The 21,178-nt window shown below is 52.1% G+C and overlaps 4 protein-coding genes across 4 annotated transcripts; 3 read left to right on the top strand and 1 right to left on the bottom strand.

The window, feature by feature from the left end:
* Positions 1–812: 812 nt before the first annotated feature.
* CTRU02_205268 (uncharacterized protein) lies at positions 813–950 on the top strand (the record flags this gene model as incomplete). Its single annotated transcript, XM_036722566.1, has 1 exon — positions 813–950. One exon carries the CDS (start codon positions 813–815, stop codon positions 948–950), a length of 138 nt encoding a protein of 45 aa, XP_036585463.1.
* A 4,300-nt stretch (positions 951–5,250) lies between these two features.
* On the top strand, positions 5,251–7,108 carry CTRU02_205267 (cell cycle control protein tyrosine phosphatase; the record flags this gene model as incomplete). Its single annotated transcript, XM_036722565.1, has 4 exons — positions 5,251–5,468; positions 5,538–5,605; positions 5,666–5,894; positions 5,953–7,108. The coding sequence occupies 4 exons, from the start codon at positions 5,251–5,253 to the stop codon at positions 7,106–7,108; spliced, it is 1,671 nt and encodes a 556-aa protein (XP_036585462.1).
* A 3,884-nt stretch (positions 7,109–10,992) lies between these two features.
* On the bottom strand, positions 10,993–12,700 carry CTRU02_205266 (cwfJ domain-containing protein; the record flags this gene model as incomplete). Its single annotated transcript, XM_036722564.1, has 2 exons — positions 10,993–12,622; positions 12,684–12,700. 2 exons carry the CDS (start codon positions 12,698–12,700, stop codon positions 10,993–10,995), a joined length of 1,647 nt encoding a protein of 548 aa, XP_036585461.1.
* A 314-nt stretch (positions 12,701–13,014) lies between these two features.
* CTRU02_205264 (U3 small nucleolar RNA-associated protein 20) lies at positions 13,015–20,960 on the top strand (the record flags this gene model as incomplete). The annotated part of the gene is made up of 2 exons (XM_036722562.1): positions 13,015–14,393; positions 14,444–20,960. 2 exons carry the CDS (start codon positions 13,015–13,017, stop codon positions 20,958–20,960), a joined length of 7,896 nt encoding a protein of 2,631 aa, XP_036585460.1.
* Positions 20,961–21,178: the final 218 nt, after the last annotated feature.

Below are 21,178 nucleotides of genomic sequence, written 5' to 3'. Positions count from 1 at the left end.
ATCTAAGGCCAGATGGGAAAGGTGAGGCGGATGTTGGACAGCGCCGAGAAATGATGTAAGTTTCTCAGCTAGGCCCGGTTTTACCAAGGCTACGTCGCTAGTGTCGATGGAAGGCATTTGAACTGACGACCAGTTGACCTCTACTATGTTTCCTCCGGCTGTGGGCCTCAACTGGCGTCTGACTTGACTCTGATCGGATATGGACGGCGCTTAGCTTCTCGGATTGCCTAGCGCCATCCCATCAGCCACCACCGCGATGGCGTTCATATTCCATCGTTGGCGACAGAGACAAGACCCTGGTGCTAGCCGGTCAACCGTGTGACCTGGGGGAGGGGCAGCCCAAGTGAGCGAGAGAGCCGTTGCGGGCAGGAGGAATAATCAGAGGCGTAAGGGGAAAAAAAAAAAAGGGTCGGGCGGGCGATGCACTAGATGGCTTGTGATAGATGCATGTTACCGACTCATGTCGTTCCTTGCATGTCTCCATCCAAGTGCCGCAGTACGGGTTGTTCGGTCGTCGTCTTTTTGAGGTATGGAGATGCCCTCTTGGGCCTGGTATCCGTATGTCGCACCAGTAAGCCCAACTTCAAAACTGCTGGCTGGACCCGGCATACGAGAGAGAAGAGATAGGTAGAAGGAGGGTATGACGGTGAACAAAGTCGATGCAATATCCATAAAAATTGAAGCCAACCCGATACGCAGGTGCGGCAGAGGTAGATTCTTTGTCTGATTCAGAAATGTGAAGCTGCTGATCAAAAAAACCAAGGGTGCATAGCACAAAGCACACAAAGCATGGTTCCTGATTTGCATCTGATATGAAAGAAATATCCATAGGCACAATGCAAATGTGCGGCAACGGATATCGAATACGCATTCAGCAAGAGCTGCTGGGTACCTGTCCCCGCTACGTACACTATGGTTTTTTTTTTCTCTTTCCTTTTTCTTCTCTTTAAAATTTTACGTCCGTTCTCCCTGCAGAAGGAGGAGCATCACACGCCTCCCCCAGTAACTTCCTCGTCCCTAGCTCTAGACAACGAAACCCCTTACACTGAGCAACCCGTCTTTTCCCACTGAGCAACAGAGCAATGGCGGGGGCCGATAAAACAATAAAATCAAAAAAGTTTACATAGTACAGGCATTCTGGGCCGCATTGAGGTCCGGGTACGGACAGAAGTTCGGCACCGCTCCACTCCCCGCCCGCTTCTTCGGTGCATCATTCGACACTGTAGAACTGTAGGGGGCGAGCTGCCACAGCGACCGTTCGGCGCTCTAGCGACCACCGACCACAGACCATGGGCTCACAGACCACTGCGGAATCAGCCCCCAAGTACTCCGTCTCCGTACATCCCCATCTAACGCCAGACAGGAACATGACCGGTCGGGTGGGTGACATGAGGGTCGATGGACCAAGGAGATTTTTTTCTTCACTCACTATGGATTCGAAACCAACCGGAACGAACGAACGGGACGCAAGTGACGGGATACGGCGCAGGACGTGCACGCTGGGTCTCTAACTAGTGGACTGGAGTAATAGTGAAGTCTTTGGTGGGACATACTACGGATACTTTGACGAATGTTCTATTCCCCTCCATCAGGGTGTGTCTTTTTGAGAAATCTTTAGAGGGATGATGTCCCCTGACGCCTCATCCGGTAGCATCAGCGCTACACCAATCTGCCTACACCGGCCGGCGGGGGTGGGAAATGGAGGAGTAAAAAGCCGCTGTAATTCAAAATCGTTGCGGCAACCGCCTGTAAGGGGAAGGGAAAGTTTTTCCAAGGGGGGAATAGGTGTCAACGTCCGCCCCTGTAACTCCAGCGATGGTACCTGAGGGACGTATCCCAGGGGCCATCAGCGGCCCAATTACAGCATCGGTGTCGTAAGACACGGACGGATCCAGAGGGCAGGGCAGGGCAGGGCACATGTGGATGTGGTTCATGTCGGCAATACAGTGGGTGTGTGGTGGTGACTGACCAGGAAGGAAGGGGAAAAAAAAAAAGTTCCTGCTTTAGGGGCGATTACTCGCCATGTTCCTTGTGCCTTGTGCCTGTCTTGTGCTGTGCTTTGCATAGGGAATCGGATCCGAGGGCGATGCACACGCAGCGCATTGGCGGGGGACGACTTGAGATTTGTGCGATTGGCACGATTTTTGCTCCAGTTGCTGCACAGCACAGCATTTCTCGGAGATGCAGCTGAGGCAAGATAAGGTAAAAGGTACGTACTTTTGCAACACGTGCTCATTGCACGTTTGGACCTGCCATAGAATACATCTGTGTGCGTGTGTGTGTGTAAATATGTAGAAGGAAGCACCGTCCATCCTGTTGTTGTTTTGTTATTATTGTTGTTATTATTATCATAATTATTATTGCACCTTACGAGGAAGAACAAGAGAAGGAAAAAGAAGCTGTGGAAACAATAGCAAACAACAGTAGAACAAATACATGTCGAGATGCTGCCAGGCGTTCTACCAGCCAGCTGGTTTAGAAGGGACAGGCAGGAATAAGGTCGGATGCAGGCCAGGTAGGCCCTGTGCAAAAAGAGAAACATACATGCTTTAGTGCAGAACAGCACACAAATACAGGGCTGTCGTACTTTCCCTTCCTTGACCCAGAGTTGTTTGGTACGTATCGAAGACCTATCCAAGGAAGGCATGCAAGAAACATGGACCGCGCTAAGGCCAGACCTACCTTATGCGCAGGTGCATCCCTGGTTACACTCGCACTTGCACTCGCACTTGCACTTGCATTTGCATCTGCAGGTGCTTGGTGCATATTGTCGCCGTCCCGTATCTTTGCACAGCGTCAGACCCAAGAAGGGCAAGCAGGAAGCAGCCATACTTGGCAACCACCCGTAGACAGGGCAGCTCATGGGTAATATGGCCAGGGCTCCTCCATCCTGCATCAACCTCCTTGTCGCTCTCGACCACCCAGAGCCTGCAGCAGCCCTGCAAGGACCGCAAGAAGGACTCCGTAGCTGCAGCAGCAACCAAATCTCCTGGACAACGTCCCCTCTTTCCCCCCCTCCTTCGCAGTCGCCGACTCGACGTAAGAAGATCCTAGGACCAGGCGACGACGGTTTGTGTAAGAGAGTGAGAGAGATATGAGAGACAGAACACAGAGAGAGGCCCGTCCCCGTATCCCACACCCACATGCACCCGTACAGCCGGTACATTTTGCATGTATCTTTCTCCCCCTTGAAGCGCCCACCCACTTGGGGGCTACCTTATCCGCAGTTAACACACTACTACGTAAGGTCTCCGTACTATACGTAGTTTCTGGGCTGGACAATTCAAGACAGAGTCAATCAGAGGCGTGTGTGTTTCCTTGGACGCCTCACGCCCCCCCGTTTGGCGCTTCCCTGTTCTGGTGCTAACGACACGGTTGAGGAGCAATGGGATCTGGTTGATGTGCCGCCATTTACATTTTGGCTGTGGGTTCCAGGTCTCTACCTCCCTATGTGTCTGAATTGAATTGTCTCTTTCCGCCTTGTGCTATGTGTGCTATGCTTTATCCTTCCTCCACCCGTACTTTTGTCGTACGTACTATTACCTTAGCTACTAGTCCATCACCTAGCAGTTGTCCTCGTCCACGCATCCCAGCCAGGCACTAGAGACAATTGACAGTGACATCCCCGTCCCAGCAAGTCTGAATCCACCCCATCGACGTTCCCTTCCTGGACCTGGTTCATTGTTCCCATCCACACACCCTCCTCGTCCCTTCTTGTATGCCACCACCTGGGACACCATGTACCAAGCAGGCACTGTCTACTGCTACTACGTCTGATGTGGTTACCATCTAACCTGGTCCTCCATGTTTCTGCTTCCCGTCCCAGTCGTCGCTCACCATCATTCAAAAACCTCTAGTCTCCTCTTCCTTCCAACCACTTCCCTCCCTCTCTTTCTCTCTTACCCCCTCATCCCCGACCAAACCACCCAACGGTCCGAAGGTACGGTAGGTTTTTTCTTGAAGGATATTACGGTTGTTGTCCTTTCTCGTGTTTGGTCCAAGATTCCAGGTCCAGGTCCATCCATATCTCTCTCCAAGGTCCAGCCATATTGTACCGCAAGAAAAACCACCATCGACGCCAGTACCTCCTCCACCATACCAATCAATCAATACCAATCTCAAATCCCAGTACCTGCTCTTATTTTTGTGTGTTGGCAAGTCCACCACCACACCTTCGTTTTTTTAGTGTGACTTTCCCATCGGGCACGGGGAAGAAAGATCCAGTAAAAAAGAAAAAGAAAAAAAAAAAGAGAGCGAGAGTAAATCGACTCTAGCTGCAAGGCTTAGCTGCGCTCTGCTCTTCTCCGTCGGCTTTTTTTTCCCCCCAGTGTTGTACTCTCGGATCTCCTCCAGTTTCTTCCCTTTCCCCTCTGCTCGGCCACCGAAGCGTAGCTCGAGCGAGACTAAAGGTAGAGAGAGGTAGTAGCACTCCGAACCGCAACAAACGAACACCGACTCTGCACTGTTGCACCGCACCGCCCGCACCGCACTGCACCGCACCCGCATTGCGCCTGCTCCTGCTGCAGCTCCGGAAGGACCGATCGTCTTTTTATCCTGCTCGCCTCAGACCTTCCATGCAACATAAGCGGCATCGCTCCCGTCTCGACCAATTCACCTACCCTTCTACCTACGAAGGGTACCGTGGAACGGCTTACCTCGCCTCTCTTCGCCCTCCGCCAGAGACGACGACTTCGACGACGAGAGAGATAGTCTTGGTGAAGCAGATCAGAAAGAAAAACGCAGATTAGAAGGAAGGACGAGCCTAATTCACTCGCAATCATTTCGTCTCGGCCTCCGATGTTGCTTGCAACGATCCAATAATCACAGGCCCCTCCTCACAACTCCCGATACAGTGATCGCACTGCCCGAACCACCCCACTGCGATCCCACATCTCGCCAAGCAAACTCAGTCCCCCATCGACTCGATATCGGTCTCACAGTTCTCGTGATACTCGACCAACCCCCCCTCATTGACGTCGTTTTTCCCCCAATTGAGCGGCAAGGAATCAGAAGGAAAGAATCATTAGGAAAAGTCGCAGCATTCGTTTACTCGCGGCCTACTTGACGATCAGCTCTCATTTTACACCACCCGTCACGACATATTGAGTATCGTCTTTGACGCAAGCACTCTCTACCGTGGGAAAAGAAAATTACGACCAACACCAGAATCATAACCCGTCCGCATTAATACTCTCGCTACCGTAGTCGCTGGCCACGGTTACGAGATCGAACATCCCAACGCCCGCAGTTATGGAGACCTCACCTTTGGCGGCTATGCACCGCCCTATGGCTGTTCCTTCTTTTGGAAACAAGGATCTCTTCCGCCCTCGCCCACATTACACCGGGGGTGCCAGCCTACGCGAACAGCTTCATCGGTCCAATGACTACTTCAACGTCAGCGGATCTTCTCCTGCTGCTAGCTTGGCTGCCGACCTCTCACAGAACTTTCGTCTGGATACTGAAGCAAGGTGGGAATTGAGAACCTCTTAACACGGTCCATGCTCTATGGTCCGATTGGCTGACTTGATTCTCTACAGTCCCAAGTTCCCGACTCCTCGTCGTGCTCTGTTCACGTCCAACATGATGGGTGACGCTGAGTCTCGCGGTTAGCATTGGTCTTGGCAACCTGTATTTTGAGGACGGCGACACTGATGCATCAATTTAGATTACATCTTGACTACGCCTCCGTTGCCCGATTCTTCGCCTGCTCCTCTCAATGAGATGATGGACGTCTCGCCGCTTCCCCACAAGCTGCCGTTCATGACCCAGATTGAGATAACGTCACCGACGCCAGGATCGACTCCTACTGGAGAAGACGACGAAATGATGTTAGACTCGCCAGCCCCCATTCCTCGGCAGGCATCGTTGGAGCCACCCAAGCCACTGGGAGCTGAGTAAGTTTGATTGCCACATTCCTCCTAGCTCAAGGGGTCGCGTCTAACTCAGGGGTAGACGAAGAAAGCCCGGTCTGCGCCGTCCGTCCTTGACTCGAATGAAAGGCTATTCCACTAGCGGCGTTCCCGGTCGATCCAACACAGACAACCAACTCCCCACTTTCCGATTTGGTGAGAATCGATTGACACATATGAGCAGTGCTCTGTCCCTGGGAGAATGCTTTGAGACCACATCGCCACCTCAGGAACGACGACCTCACACCGCCAACAGCCCTACTCCCGCCGTCCCTGGTGCTATTCGTCCTCGCCCCCAGTTCTCCAGCCTCTCTGGCAACCGCAGCAGTCCCTTTGGCAGCCAGCACGGCCGCCGACCTTCAAACCCATTCATGCGTCCCCGCAAGCAGTTTCGCCGCTCTCTGAGCATGTTTGAGCACCCCGGTGATGTGAAGGCCAAATCGGAGGGCGGTGACTCGTCTCCCACGACCCCCGAGTCCCGCCACAGCATGGATGCCGATGAGATCCAGGAGCCCATCCTCCCGCATTTCCTGGCTGATGACCCTACCGATACCATCCCAAGGATTACGAAGCAGACCATGGTTGATGTCTTGGACGGAAAGTACAGCGAGAAGTTTGACCAGAAGATGGTCATTGACTGCCGATTCGAGTATGAGTATGAGGGCGGCCACATCGATGGAGCTGTCAACTACAACAGCAAGGATCTTCTTGCCTCCCAACTATTCCAACATCCCATGCAAGGACGAACCCTTCTCATCTTTCACTGCGAGTACTCGGCTCATCGCGCCCCGATGATGGCTCGCCACGTCCGCTCTGAGGACAGAACCGCCAATGCCGAGCACTACCCCCACCTTACCTACCCTGACGTGTATATTCTAGAAGGAGGATACAGCGGCTTCTTTGCCGAGCACCGCTGCCGGTGCTATCCCCAAAACTACGTGGAAATGTCTGATGAAGCCCACCAACGCACCTGTGAACGGGAACTGGGCCGCCTCAAGAACCCTCGCAAGGGCTTCGGCAGAGCTCAAACGTTTGCTTTTGGCGAGCGCGAGTCCTGCGTGGACCAATCACCCACTGCGCCCCCAAGACCCAACGGCCTCAGGCCCAGCATCAGCTTCCGACAAGATCCCACTACGATGATTGGCAACTCTCCAATCCTCGGTGAACGCTGCCATGCAAGACGCATGGCTTCGTACTAGCATTTATTTTATTTGCACAAACAACTCTCCCCACTGTCTGCTGCACACTGGAGGGAGCAACTTCCTCGTTCGGAGGAATGGGGGTCTCCCAAGAGATCCTGAAGTTGCCTGCCGCTATACCACTCACCACACACGTATAGTCTCGTCGACTACTTCTCTGCAACCTTTAATAGGGCGAACCACAGCAGCCTGATTGTCGATTTTACGCGCCTCTTCTCTGCACATGTTACCCTATTCGATTCGACTGCCTACATTCCACCTTACGATTCCGGACCCCAAAAGCAGCTTAACGCTCACGGCCGCGATGAATTTACTATCATGCTAATAGAACTCGTTATGAGCTTTGTTCTACAACACCTGAACATACAGCACAACAACCGGCATTAGACGCATTTGCATATTGTCACCACACCGCCACATTATGGTTGTTCGGAGTCCATCTTGGATCTGGCATCTCGCGGTGGCTCCTTTCGGCATTTACAGCATTGTCCTTGTTTTTTCCTTTGTCAGAGTTTCTTGTGCCATTCGACACTACATGGTCGGATGGCGTCCACCGATGGTTTGGTCTCGGCACACACTACACTGTGCACCCTTCTCGCAACGGTCGTGTGTCTCCGCAGCTTTCGGTCTTGGGAGCATTTCATTATGTCATCTCGGGCCGTTTCTGTCTGTCTCCCAACTATATCCGGGAGTATACCAGGCCATCCTCGGTTGGACTCTTATTCTTGTTTTCTGAAGATTTCCTTTGTCCGGTCACTTGACCACTTCACCTGATACCAAAACTTTCTATCCAAACGCCGGATACCCGACATCCTTGTCATCGGATGACACCACAACACTCACAGACCTCGACTCACCAATTCCCTTTACATTTTTATTTTTCAAAACAACGCCACACGGACCACCAAAAAAGGACCGGGGCTTGTTGGAGGATTTCCACCTCCTGTGTATATTGTAGGAGTAGCTGGCACAGAACAGCACAGCAAAAAGTGGAAAAGCTATGGTGGTGGAAAAGCAGTTGCTCGGAAAGCCTTGTAATATTGGCAAAATATCTGGGGGGAGCACTGCAAGCTTAGAAGCTGCGTCGTGCGATTACAGCGTGGGTGAATCCATGCTTTCTCTGTACAGTACTGGCATCGAAAAGAAATTGCCAAAACACATGATCCATGGTAGGATCATTCTGGGCTAGCTCATACTCAATTGACTGAAAATACACACAAAACAAACACGCACATACAATGAGGGGACACGTGCTAGGCGGCTCAAGCTACACACGCGCGCGCGCGCGCAAAACCGCGTTTGTCCGAGCCTCCTTCGTAGTCGGTGAGGTTCGAGATGTCTGTGCAGCCCGGATGAGGTCTTGGCTTCGACCCCGTAGCACGTTTGTATTCTTTGGCCGACCACGTTTTGAAACATCCCCACGGGCAAACAAGAGCGTGTATTCTAGGTTCGTATAGATCGTCTGATCCTTGTTCCCTGCGGGTGCTAGAGGTATCACGACTCACGTCATGGGCGCTTGTTGTGTTTGAGCTCTTTTACTACGTGTAAACCTGGGGGATCCATGACTTCCTTTTTTCCTTCCCGGCCCGTTCGACGGTGCCTCTAAACGACACACAGACTCCAAGCCCTCCCTCTTCTTCGGGGCTAAATCGTCCGCACTAGGATCTCACCAGCCTTTTCCGAAAACACCGGCTTCTTGTTATTTTGGAATAAAATGCCAACCCACAGATGTTTTTTTTCTTTCTTGTTTTTTTTTTTTTTCTTTTATCCGCTTCTTCTCACGGTCTGTCTCCAACGGTCATCCGGGACCAACTCGTTCTACCGAACGTTCTAGCGCATGGTGGCTGTGGGTTTTCTCGTCGCCCCGTCTGTTCTCTTGGCTCATCGCGTCAACTCTCTCAACGCCGATGACGATAGGTCCCGGTGGAGTTTTGGAGGGGATCGGAGCCGAGGCAGCCACGGTCACATTCGATACGAGTCTGATCCCCTTCCATCAAAGAGAAGTACGGTTTTATTGTTGTCCCCCTACGGTCTCCGGTCTCCGGTCTCCAGTCTCCCCCCCCCCCCCCCCCCCCCGGTTTGTTATTCAGCCAAGTGGCGCGCCTTCCCTCGTGGGACGATTTCTTTATTCGGTTGAGGAAAATTGTATTATTCCCCCTCCCCCTCCGATCCTTTCTTTTCGGAGGTTGAACGGTGGGTGCCACGTGCTGTGCTGTTGGTGCGTGACTTTTGTTAAACGTGGGGGGAAACAGAACCACGGTTCATCCGGTTCTGAACACTATTTTCGGATGAAAGCCTTTGTTGTTGTTAGGTGACCCTCGGTCATGATATCCTCGTGAGGGGATCGTTCTTGACTCGGGTTACCCCAAGTTCCGCCACGGTCTTGAGGTTTTCCATCAAATCCTTGTTATTCGAGTGTTCCCTGATTAGATTCCCTGCATTGTAGATCGTCTGCAGGAAGACATCTCCTCTCCCACGGTGTATCATTTACCATTACTACACGATTACCCACTACGACTGTTGCAATACCTATCCTGGTGTAACTCTATACCTGCGCACTTATATCTCCATCCCCCTTGACTCTCTCAATATATCCAACACAGCATGTTGAAAGAGATGGAGTCTCCCCGACTAGACTCGAGCGAGTATTACAAGCGCGTCTAACGTTTCACTTATCCCATCAAACACGAATTGGGAAAGACGTGCCGAAGTAGACTAGGAAAGAAAAGCAAAGACGTCCATCTTTTTTTTTTTCCCTCGTTTCTGTCGTTGTCAAAATGGTAGCAGCATTTACGCCACGCGCCCCCTCTACGAGTCTGGAACAAAGGGAGCACATGCCATAATCCCCTCTAGTCTGGTCTCAGTTGAGAGTTGTCGTTTCTTTTGAGGCGTGTGGGGTTTTGACTGGGGTGGTTTTTTTTTTTTTTTTGAACGCAAGGGAGAGGCGATTTATGATTTTTTTTATGTGTGCAAATGCGTTATGCCACACAAGTCCTTATGCCGTGGACTAAAATAAAGTTTTGGTCCGTTTGAACATAGCGTTTGTGCAGAGAGGCTTGAGAAGGCAAGATCTAGAGTGTAACTCAGATATGAAGGTCTCAGCTGCCAACATTGCGCGGATGAGGCGGATGTGAGTTGCGGATGCGGTTGGAGGAATGCTAAGAGAGGGGATATTAGGGGTCCAATGACGCCGAGTAGGGGTCCCTGAGGCACGAGACAGATGCAAACCAAAAGCTAGAGAGAGAGAGGGAAAAAAAAAGGGCTTGACAAAGTGAGGTAAGGGGCGGTTTCTTGTCCGACTGCGAGAGACCTGAAATGTCATTGAGGGCGAGACATGCGATGGAGCTCATGCCTTGGCCGGTATGCTCATTGAGGCCAGATGGCGCCCCCTCCGTTTCTTACGACCGTGACGTTGCCGGGTATCGCGGAATACACTGCCCGGCCTGCTCCGCCCTAGGCGGTTGCCAGGTTATGGGATGACTTTTTTTTGTCTGACAATTGCGACGGTCTTAAACCGTGAGTGAGTTTAGGTGGTTCTTGATCGACGTCGACATTCCCCTCCGCGAGACTGTCACAAGAGTTTACGACAAGACAGGCTTGTGCTCCGGAACTTTTACGAAAACGTACTTTTGATGTCTATCTGCGCGTACATCTGACGATGTGCCCATGCCCGTTGACATGTGGGAGGGAACCGAGAAATTTCAGGTGCAATCCTGTTGTCGGCCCATCCCGTCGTATAGCATGCAGATTGCAGATAACTTGGGTATTCCAAACGCCGCCCATGCCCAGTGCCATGCAGTAAGTCAGAAAAATGCAACTGATGCTCCCTAATATCCAGAGTTGCAAGAAATCACCTTCGCGCGAATATTGTCTCAAATGCCCCCCTATCCCTGGAGCGTGAAATCCCACTCTTTGAACGCATCGCGGAAGGCTTCCACGTCCTTGACCTCCTCATCTCGCGCCTGGACGCAGTCCTGCCAGACGAAACGGTTCTCAAGCTGGAGAAGCTTCGCAACCACCTTACGTGGATACTGCAGGTCGAAGCGCATGTTGGGATCCAGCTTCATGACGAGACTGGTGCCCTTAATCCTGTCCTCGCCATTGTCTGCCCAGATCCAAACCCGGAAGTAGTCGCCAATGGTGCCCTGCTCCTCGTAGGACAGCTCACGGCTTTCGAATTCGGGGTATTTGAGGTTCTCGGCCTCGACTTTGAAACCAGCCTCAACAATGTTCTTGTAGATCGTATCGGCAGGGATCGGATGGAATTGCCAATGGGCATGAATATTGCGTTGGCGACTAATCTCCCAGGTGATGGCGCCCAGCTTGTGGCTCGATTTGGCAGATACCATTGCCTGGAGGCTCTCGCGAAAACGAGTCATTTCCTTGTGGGTTCGCTCTGCATCCTCGGGCAAGTAGCTTTCAACACCAGAGTGATAGATGGTCGGCGTGTGTGCGTGGGGAGTAATGATGACATGCCCAGGGAAGTTGAGACCCTGGGCTTTAAAGGTCTCCGAGGTGGCGAGAGGGCCCTTGGCAGTAGCAAGATAGCTGTCGTCGCCGACGGTGCAGACCATGTGGGTGTCCAGGTTGGGGTTTGAGAGGCAGAAGAAGCAGCGGTCCGGGCCAGGAGGAGGCGACTGTCGACGGCGCTTATTCCCACGGCGGTTTTGGCGGCTATTGTCATCTCCGTTCCCGAACCGGCTGTAAGAGCCCTCATCTTGCACACGCCTCTTGGGCTTTCTAGAGTTGAACGGAGTAAAAGTCGCACCTGCAGGGCGCTCGACTAAGGCGTCGTGGAGCTGCAGAGTGAACGCGTACAGAGCCTTAGCCTTGGATGCGTTGCCATAAGGGGCCATTGAAATGAAGCGGGTAATCGCGAGGTTATCGGAGCCTTCCTCGGAGGGATGGATAAACGGCTCGCGCTCGTAGAAGAACTCGGCAGGAGACGAAGAGAGATGGTAGCGGGGCTTGAGGGTTGCACATAACTCGGCAACTTCCTCTGTACTTGCGATGGTGGCTTGGTTCTCAGGGGAAAGGGCAACCTTGGAATTTGTCCAAACACCGGCAGGCCAGACCGTCGTCAGCAAGATATCGGTCTTGTTCGCTCCCTTTAGCGACTTTGCGTCGTCTGCAGTATGGAACGGAAGGTGCTGTTCTTTTGACTGCCCCCCAACGATGCTTGTGTCGAGTTGGCCCCCAAGCGCGACGATCCTGACGCCCTCCGACGTCTTGGTAATGCTGCGTTTGCCAAGAAAATGAAGGTTCTCGCAGATCTCCTCGTCGGCCTCGATCTTTGCGATAATCTGCGGAGGAAGTGGCTTGTTACCGACGGTAAAGTAAGTAGGCAAGGGCACCTTGACCTCGCCGTTTATCAAAGCCTCTGCCGAGGAATCATCCTCTGCGCCAAAGAGGTTGCCGGTCACGATCGCAAAGCTAAAGGCGTTTTTCGCGTGAAGAGTCGCGACCTTTGAAAAGGCAGACTCTAGGCCTCCATTGAGGCTTCCCAGCACAATCCTGTACCGCATTAGTATTCATGATTTAACGGGAGTTATCATTAATCCATAGAAAGACTTACACCTTTGGTGCAGCCATTGCGCCTTGCTGATTCGATTCGTAGAGGTTACAAGGTGGTTGTTGATGGAAGCTCAAGCTGGGAAAGATGCGACTGGAGGATGCGCAATGAAGTAATGTGGATCTTTATCTATCAGCTATTTGATTGGTCACGGCCCACTTTTGATAGACTTATCTTCTTATCGCAATGGGCCGAGCTTCAGCCGACAGAAAAAAGTCCAAATTTTTTGGGCAGCTCAAAGAGTTGGCGGGGAACTTTTTGTCGCGATCAAGCAGTGAAGCTGGGAGGCGATCACGACGGGTTTCTGCGCATTCTGCCTGTAAGCTCGCCCAAAATGCCTTCCACTTCATCTGGACGTATCACAAAGACCCGAAAGGGCAAGTACTCGACTCCTCATCAAAAGAATCACCGATGGGAGTCCTTTGCGACTAAGGTTTCTAAACTGCACTCGCTCGATCCCCTACGAAAAGTCCGACGACACGATCTCGAAGCCGAAGACCTCGAAGCCACGACATCATACTTCCGAAATGGCCTGCAAAAATGGGGAGAACTCAACATCGCCAAGGGTTTCATCAATTTCAAGAGAGAGGTCTTGCCGTTGAGCGAGAGTCTGCCTCAGATTCTGCATTTCGAAGAGAAGATCTTCGAATTGCTAGAGACCTCAATTGCGAAACAGGAACACGAGTCGTTGGAGCCCTTGTTGGACCTACTCACAGCATTTGCGCATGACATCGGTACAAGGTTTGAAAAATACTATTCCAAGTCTCTGGATCTCATTATCGCCATTGCTGCCAAGCCACAGGGCGCGGATGTCATTGAATGGACATTCGCCGCTCTGGCGTTCCTTTTCAAATACCTTTCCAGACTTTTGGTGCCAGATCTGCGACCGACGTATGATGTGATGATACCACTGCTAGGAAAGGCGCGGCATCCTCCTCACATTGCCCGATTTGCCGCCGAGGCGTTAAGTTTCCTTATTAAGAAGGCAGCGGCCCCAGCGAACCGAGAGAATTCACTCGTCGCAATCGTCAAACACGCCAGAGACGACCTTCGCAGTACGGTTGGAGATCGCCAGTTTCAACTATACCAAGATGGTCTCATGACCATGTTCGCCGAGGCGATCAAGGGCCCAGGACAAACGATCCATTCAACCGGACCAGCCATCTTCACATCGCTCATGAGGGCGATTCCCGAGACGGAGGCAGACCTCACGCCAACTGCAACCTGGACCGACCTTGTTTGTGGCGTGTTGACTAGCATAATCCACCACTCTAACGATAAGGACCTTGCGCCGGTTCTCGACGCGATCCAAGATCATATCCAAACAGCGTTGAGCGAGGCGAAGTCCAGCAAAACATGGAAGTTTGTACCGTTGGTCAGGATTCTCGGTACAGCCGCAGGTGTTCGAAGCGGCTCCCGAATCAGCAACTGGCCTGTTCTTGTTGAGAGCCTGACCGCAATGCTGGACGTAATGGCACAAAACTCCCCGGAAGTGACAGAAGATAAAATGAGTCTTGTCTGGCAGCATATTATTGTCAATGCCGCCATCGTATGGCATCAAGCGCCAATCGACGCCTTAATCCCCTGCATCAAGGACTTTATGGCTGCTCTTCAGAAGGATCGGCTTATGAGATGGTATATTCCATTCTGCGCCTACTTCTCTGACCTTAATGCCCAGCGATTTCAAAGTCTGTTTCAAACATACTTTCAAAGGTAGGCCGCTGCGTCTTCTACCGAAACCTGCCAGTGCTGACAGTGACCAGATTTATCGTTAGCCATTGGTCTGACGGTCGAAACGAGGATATGCTGTGTGTACTCCTGCCACGTATGGTCAAGTCAGGCAGCCTCCCATCCCCTGGAGGCAAGGAAACCTGCAACCTCCCACGTAGCTGGCAGGACCAGATCGTGTCAAAGTTTGAACGCCTCGAAGCGTCGCCTTTTCCCGAACGCGGAGCGTACGACAAGGATCCTCAGACATGGCGAGACAGATGCTTGCCGAAATACTCGGCTCTTCTTGATCTTCTCTACTCTACCACAGTCCACCCGTCAGCCAACGCTAAAATTGCAGAGCTTCTGCTCAGGAAGCTGAGACTTGCACTCAAGCCGTCCTCCACGCTAGCGTCCGATGAGGTGCATTTCAGCATCAGCCAGGGCTTCCATGCTTATCTGCGTATGAGCAAGGCAGCAGGCCCTGTAGACTCTGCCCTGAACCCTCTTCTCCGAGCTGCCTTGCCGCGATTTAGTCGTTCAGTTGGCTTCCTTCAGGCTTATCTTGAATACACTGAGATGACCAAGACCCAGCCTTCGTCTGCTGACCGCCACAGCAGCGATAGCAGCGAGGGCTCAGGAGACGAAGACCCGGTTGTCGAGGCACTTATTGAGAACCTTTCAGCCCCATCTCATGAGCTTCGCCTTGCGTCTTTGAAGATTCTTCAGCAACTAGAGTCTACCCCGGATGAGCACAGCTGTCTTACTCTGATGCTGGACATTGAACAGACCCCGATGGAGCTTTCAAGCTTGAGAAATGTTGCGATGCATCTCCGCAAGCTCGGGCAAAACTATTCCTTGCTGGGCGAGAACTCATGGCTTGCTAAGGCCATTCCATCCTTTATGTTTGGCATGTTGACGGTCAAACTTTCACCGCTATGGGACGACACAATTACTGCCTTGAAGTTGGTTGGAGAATCTAAGAATGGCGAAGAGACTATTTCTGCTATTGCCTTCAACTGGTTGGAGACTCCATCGCCTCGATGGTCTGGCCCTAATAGCCAGCCGTCTCTTCAGGGTCGGGAGGGTATAACCGACTTTGACTGCCTGCATTTGCGGAAACTCTGGAACATGGCAAACAAGATAGAGCAGGTGGTGGACAATGCTACCGACCTAATGCTCCAGTCGTTCGATGAGCAGCAGCAAACGGTCGAGGCCAGCACAACCAACGCTCGCGCCCAAGCACTGAAGGTCTTTACCGCGATGCCACATTTCGCGGAGAAGAGGTCTCGCAAGCTAGTGCCCTTTTTCCTGCCTTGGGCCATCGACGAGGATGACGCGTCCGATAGCCAGGATGACGAAGAGGATCAACCCAAGGGAGAAGACTGGTCACTTCAGGACCGCAAGGCACTTGTTGGTGTCTTTGCTCTGTTTATTAACCCGAAGGTGCTGTACCAGCACGAAAGAGTATACCGAGCTCTTCTCCATCTGATGGAGAACGGTGACATCGAGGTGCAAAAGCTTGCATTGAAGGCCATTCTCGCTTGGAAGCAGGAGGGTGTTCGCCCCTATCAAGAAAACTTGGAGTATCTCCTCGACGAAGCTAGATTCAAGAACGAAGTGACTGTGTTCTTGCAAAGCGACGAGGCTATTCAGCCCGAGCATCGGGCGGAGCTGATGCCCGTTCTACTCAGACTCTTGTACGGACGAACCATTTCCAAGAAGGGTGTTGCAAGCGGTCGGCATGGCTTACAAGCTACTCGTCTGACTGTCTTGAGAAACTTAAGCGTGGAAGATATGGGAAGCTTTTTGGATATCGCGATTGGCGGCTTGAAAGGGGCTCGTGTCATTGATGAGTACGGATTCCGTGCCAATCTCTTCGACCGCGAAATCCTCCCTCCTCGCAAGCAGGTTGGTTTCATGAACATGATGCTGCCTTTGATCAACGAGCTCGGCGCTCATGTTGGACCTTACGTCGAGAGACTTCTGCATCCTGTTCTCTATTGCCTGATCTATGCATGCCGTCAGTTAAGGGAAACTGCGGCTGAATTAGACGAAGAGGCCGAAGAAACCAACGAAGCTTCCCAGGAATCTCTTTTCAAGGCCATTAGAACCACGGGCTTGAAGTGTCTTATCTCCCTCTTTCGAAATGCCCAGGACTTCAACTGGTCACCATATTCCGAGCCGATTGTCAACGAGGTCATCACTCCCAGAACCGAAAAGCTGCCGATTGAGACTGCCCAGTCAGTTTCCAGCATCTTGCAGCTTCTTTGGACATGGTCTCAGCTTCCCAAGGCCGCGCTGTTCATCTCTATCAATGATCAAATCTTGCCCAAGGTCATTGAATGTGTGTCCGTGCCAAAGGCAAAGGACAATGTCAAGGTTTTCGCCCTGAGCATCGTCCGCAACCTCATCAAGCTGGCCCAGGCACCCGCTCAAGAGTCTGAGTTTAACGAGCTCATCCGCACTGAGCTCATTGATGCGAACATGGAGCTAATGTTGAAGACCATTACCACTACGCTCGAGACGCAGACCATGGGCAATGATCTGCTCGAGGCTTCCATCGAGACCATCGTTGAGCTTTCTCCTTTGGTCGAAACATCCGAGAATGTCCAAGAAACGCTAAAGATTTCGACTTGGCTTCTCAATCAACCGCCGAGAAGAGTCAACCCCAGAGCAAAGGGCAAGATTCTCCTTATTCTGGAGCGCTTCATCACCATCCTTGGATCTGCTGAAGCGGAAGAGAAGACTGCAGACATTGCTATCTACGAGACTCTGTCTTCTCTCTTCAGCTACTTCAAGGACAGGGAGAACAGACAGTCCTTGGCTCGCGTGCTTTCCGCTCTAGCTGCCAAGGATGACACTCTCCAGGAAGTTGCTGACCTGTGTAGCGCTTTGAACGCCTTTGTGCCTAACCGCATCGATGAGCCAGACTACGACAAGAGACTCAAGGCCTTCACCCAGATCACTAAACGGGAGTCGCCGCTCACTGTTAGGCAATGGCTTCCGCTCCTGCACAACTTGATATTTTTCATCCGCTCGGATGAAGAATTTGGCATTCTTGCGTCAAATTCGGCAGACGGTATCCGAAAGTTTATCAGCGAGGTGGCATCCTGCCAAGATGAAGCATCGAAGATCGCTTTCGACGCCCAGATGAAGACCATCTTGTTGCCGTCAATCTACTCCGGTGCTCGCGAGGAGTCTGCTACTGTGAGACGAGAGTATCTCAGAGTATTTGGATACTTGCTGTCACAGATGCCCACGTGGGAGCCCGTTGCAGACATGAAAGGTCTTCTTAGCGGAGACATTGATGAGGAGACCACTGAGCTGCCCTTTTTCTTCAACATCCTTAGTCCCGCCACATCGCGACAACTGGAGGCTATTCGATTCCTTGAGGCTGCCAACGAAAGTGCGGAAATCGGTAGCCAGAACCTCAGTCAGTTCTTCATCCCGCTTCTGGAGCACTTCATCTTCGGCCGTACCGATGGCAGCGATGATCACGGCCTGGGTGCACAAGCGACAGCAACAATCGGTAACCTGGCTCTTTCCCTTGATTGGAAGCACTACCGTGTCATTCTCCAGAGGTACATCAGCTACGTTGAGTCAAAGCCCGACCTTCAGAAGCAGGTGAACAGACTTCTTGGCAAGTTTAGCGATGCCCTCGTTGTCTCTGTAGAACAAAAGGCAGCAGAACCCATGCATCTGGACGATCCCGAGACTACGCCTTCCACCAAGAGATTGGCACTCACAGTCCCTGCGCAAGAGAAGCTCGGTAGTGATGTCAACAACCTTTTCCTCCCCACACTGATCAAGCACCTGCATGAAAAGGATGAGTCCGAGGTCAGCTACCGCGTCCCGGTTGGTGTTATCATTGTCAAGCTCTTGAAGATCCTCCCCACCGAAGAGATGGGCCAAAAACTTGCCGGTGTTCTTACCGACATCTGTCACATCCTGCGAAGCAAAACCTGGGAAGCCCGCGAGATGGCTAGAGATACCCTGGTGCAGATTGCCTCTGTGCTTGGCCCTACGTATTTTGGTTTCATTATCAAGGAACTGCGTGGAGCTCTCAAGCGAGGTTACCAGCTTCACGTTCTCTCCTACACCCTTCACTCCATGCTTCTCAGAGTTATTCCTGAGTTCCAGCAGGGCGATCTCGACTACACTCTCTGGTCCATCGTAGCGGTTATCATCGACGACATCTTTGGTGCCACTGGTCAAGAGAAGGACGCCGAGGGGTACATCAGCCAGATGAAGGAGGTCAAGGCCAGCAAGAGTCAAGATTCTATGGAGCTTATCGCTAAATCCGCTTCCATCAACCATCTTGTCACCCTCGTACATCCTCTGCGGTCCCTTCTTCTACAAAAGGTTGATCTCAAGCTGGTTCGCAAGATTGATGCGCTATTGGCAAGAATCACTGCCGGTCTGTTGCAGAACCCTGCCGCGGAAAGCCGCGACACGCTGGTTTTCTGTTATGAAGTCATCCAAGAAGTCTACAAGAGTCAAAAACCAGAGCAAGCGCCAAAGATCGATTATCGCCTAAAGAAGTACCTCTACCAGAAAGGTGTTAAGAAGGACAACCACGGCACCGCGGGCAAATATACTTTTAAGCTTGTCAAGTTTGCCTTTGATATTCTGCGATCTGTTTGGAAGAAGCACGACAGCTTGCGCAACGCGGCGAATATTGCCGGTTTTGTTCCCATACTGGGTGACGCGATCGTTGGTGGCGAGGACGACGTCAAGATCGCAGCCTTCAAACTGCTTTCTGTCCTGGTCAAGGTCCCCTTCAGCAACGACGAAGATGTCGATCTCTACAAGGTTGCGGCTAAGGAGGCAACGAAGAGCATCTCAATGTCAACTTCGACTACAACAGAGCTTTCGCAGGCTGCATTGAAGCTGCTTTCTGTTATCCTCCGCGAGCGCAAGGACATTGCTGTCAAGGATGCAGCGATCGATATGCTCCTCGGCAAGCTCAAGGATGATCTTACCGAGCCACTGTACCGCCATGTTACGTTCAACTTCTTGCGTTCTGTTCTTGAGCGCAAGATTGAGACCGCAGTGGTCTATGACACGCTCGACTATGTCGGCACCGTTATGATCACCAACGATGACAAGGACACCAGAGACCTGGCCAGAGGAGCCTTCTTCCAGTTCCTCAAGGACTACCCGCAGAGGAAGGCTCGCTGGGTGAAGCAACTCAACTTCATCGTCGCCAACCTGACATACGAGCGTGAGGGTGGTCGTCTGTCCGTTATGGAGGTGGTCCACCTTCTGCTAATGAAATCTGCCGATGACTTTGTTCAAGAAGCCATCTCTACTTGTTTCCTGCCCCTGGTCATGGTACTGGCCAACGATGACAGCGAGAAGTGCTGCCTCGCCGCCGGCGAGCTGGTCAAGGAGATGTTCCGCAAGGCTGATAAGGAGAGGGTTCAGAACTTCCTGACCTTGCTGCGCTCTTGGATCGAGCAGGAAGACAACCCTGCTGTTACGAAATTGGCACTCCAGGCCTTTGGCTTCTTCTTCGAAGCCAAGGAGCCATCCTCGAAGCACAAGAAGGAGCTGGAGCTGGTGCTCAGCAGGATCGGTGAGATCTTCGGAACTGGTGATATCCGTGTCGCCGACGAGGATCTTGTCAACACAGCCCTCCACGACGTTCAAATCCTGACGGAAAAGTACCCCGCCAGACTACTCTCAGCAGAATCTCGAGAGTTGTGGAGCGATGTTCGTGGATGTTTCACTCATCCTGAGAACTCGGTCAAGTTAAGCACTGCCAAGGTGCTCAGTTCCTTCCTTGCAGACTATGCCGGCAAGGCCGCCAAGGCCGGTGAGACCCTTAAGGGATCCCACGGTCTTGACCTCGAATGCGAAGACATTGAGGAGCTCGTCAGGTTGACCATGTACGCCTTGAGGACACCCGAGATCGACGACGCCCTTGCTGCGGAGATCACTCAGATCCTGGTCTTCCTTGGCCCTCGCCTGCCAGTCAAGTTGCAGAATGTGCCGGAAGCGGAGACTTTGGGAGACAGAGACGAACAGGCGGCGGAGGAAGACAGAATCGAAGAGCACCGCAAGGACCTTCAATACCTCTTCTGGAAGCTTTCGTCACTCCTGCGCAAGGACGTTCGCCCCAAGTCAACCGCCATTACCCCCAAGGTCGTCGCTATGGAGGTGCTAGAGACCATCTGCCGTCGTGTGCCGCAAGAGAACCTCAAACCCTCGTTCAAGACTATTCTCTACCCTCTGCAGAACCTTACGGATCCCAACATCCCCGTGCCATTCTCCACGGACGAACTCTTCAAGACTAAGCTTGATGGCTTGAAGACAAGGGCGCAGATCCTGATGGACTCGCTGCAGAAGAAATTCGGCACCGCCGAATATACCCAAACCCTGCTCGCCATCAGAGAAGAGGTGCGCACGAGGAGACAGCAGAGGTCCAGCAAGCGCAAGATCGAGGCTATCGCACAGCCTGAGAAGTACGGCAGGGACAAGAGGAAGAAGACGGAGAAGAAGAAGGAGAAGAAGAAGGTTAGGAGTGCCGAGCACAAGGCATTCAGACAGACGTACAAGGGGTGGTAATTGTTCAATTTGCATAGAGACTGCATGGGTTGGCGTTTATGGTGGACAAAATAGTGCGAGGGTATGCATTGTGTTTTTTTTTTATAGTACAAGGGCTTACGTCGCCCGTTCATATGTGAGATGTTATATATTCTATTGTTACAATTCGTCTTGCGTTTCCATCACTCAACAGAGCGTGATGTAGGGTATCCAGAACGCCATCTATGCAGTCATACCCA

This window comes from Colletotrichum truncatum (genome assembly GCF_014235925.2).
Source record: "Colletotrichum truncatum strain CMES1059 chromosome Unknown Contig_0003, whole genome shotgun sequence".
Lineage (NCBI taxonomy): Eukaryota > Fungi > Ascomycota > Sordariomycetes > Glomerellales > Glomerellaceae > Colletotrichum > Colletotrichum truncatum.
This window is presented reverse-complemented; position numbering and strand designations above follow the sequence as displayed.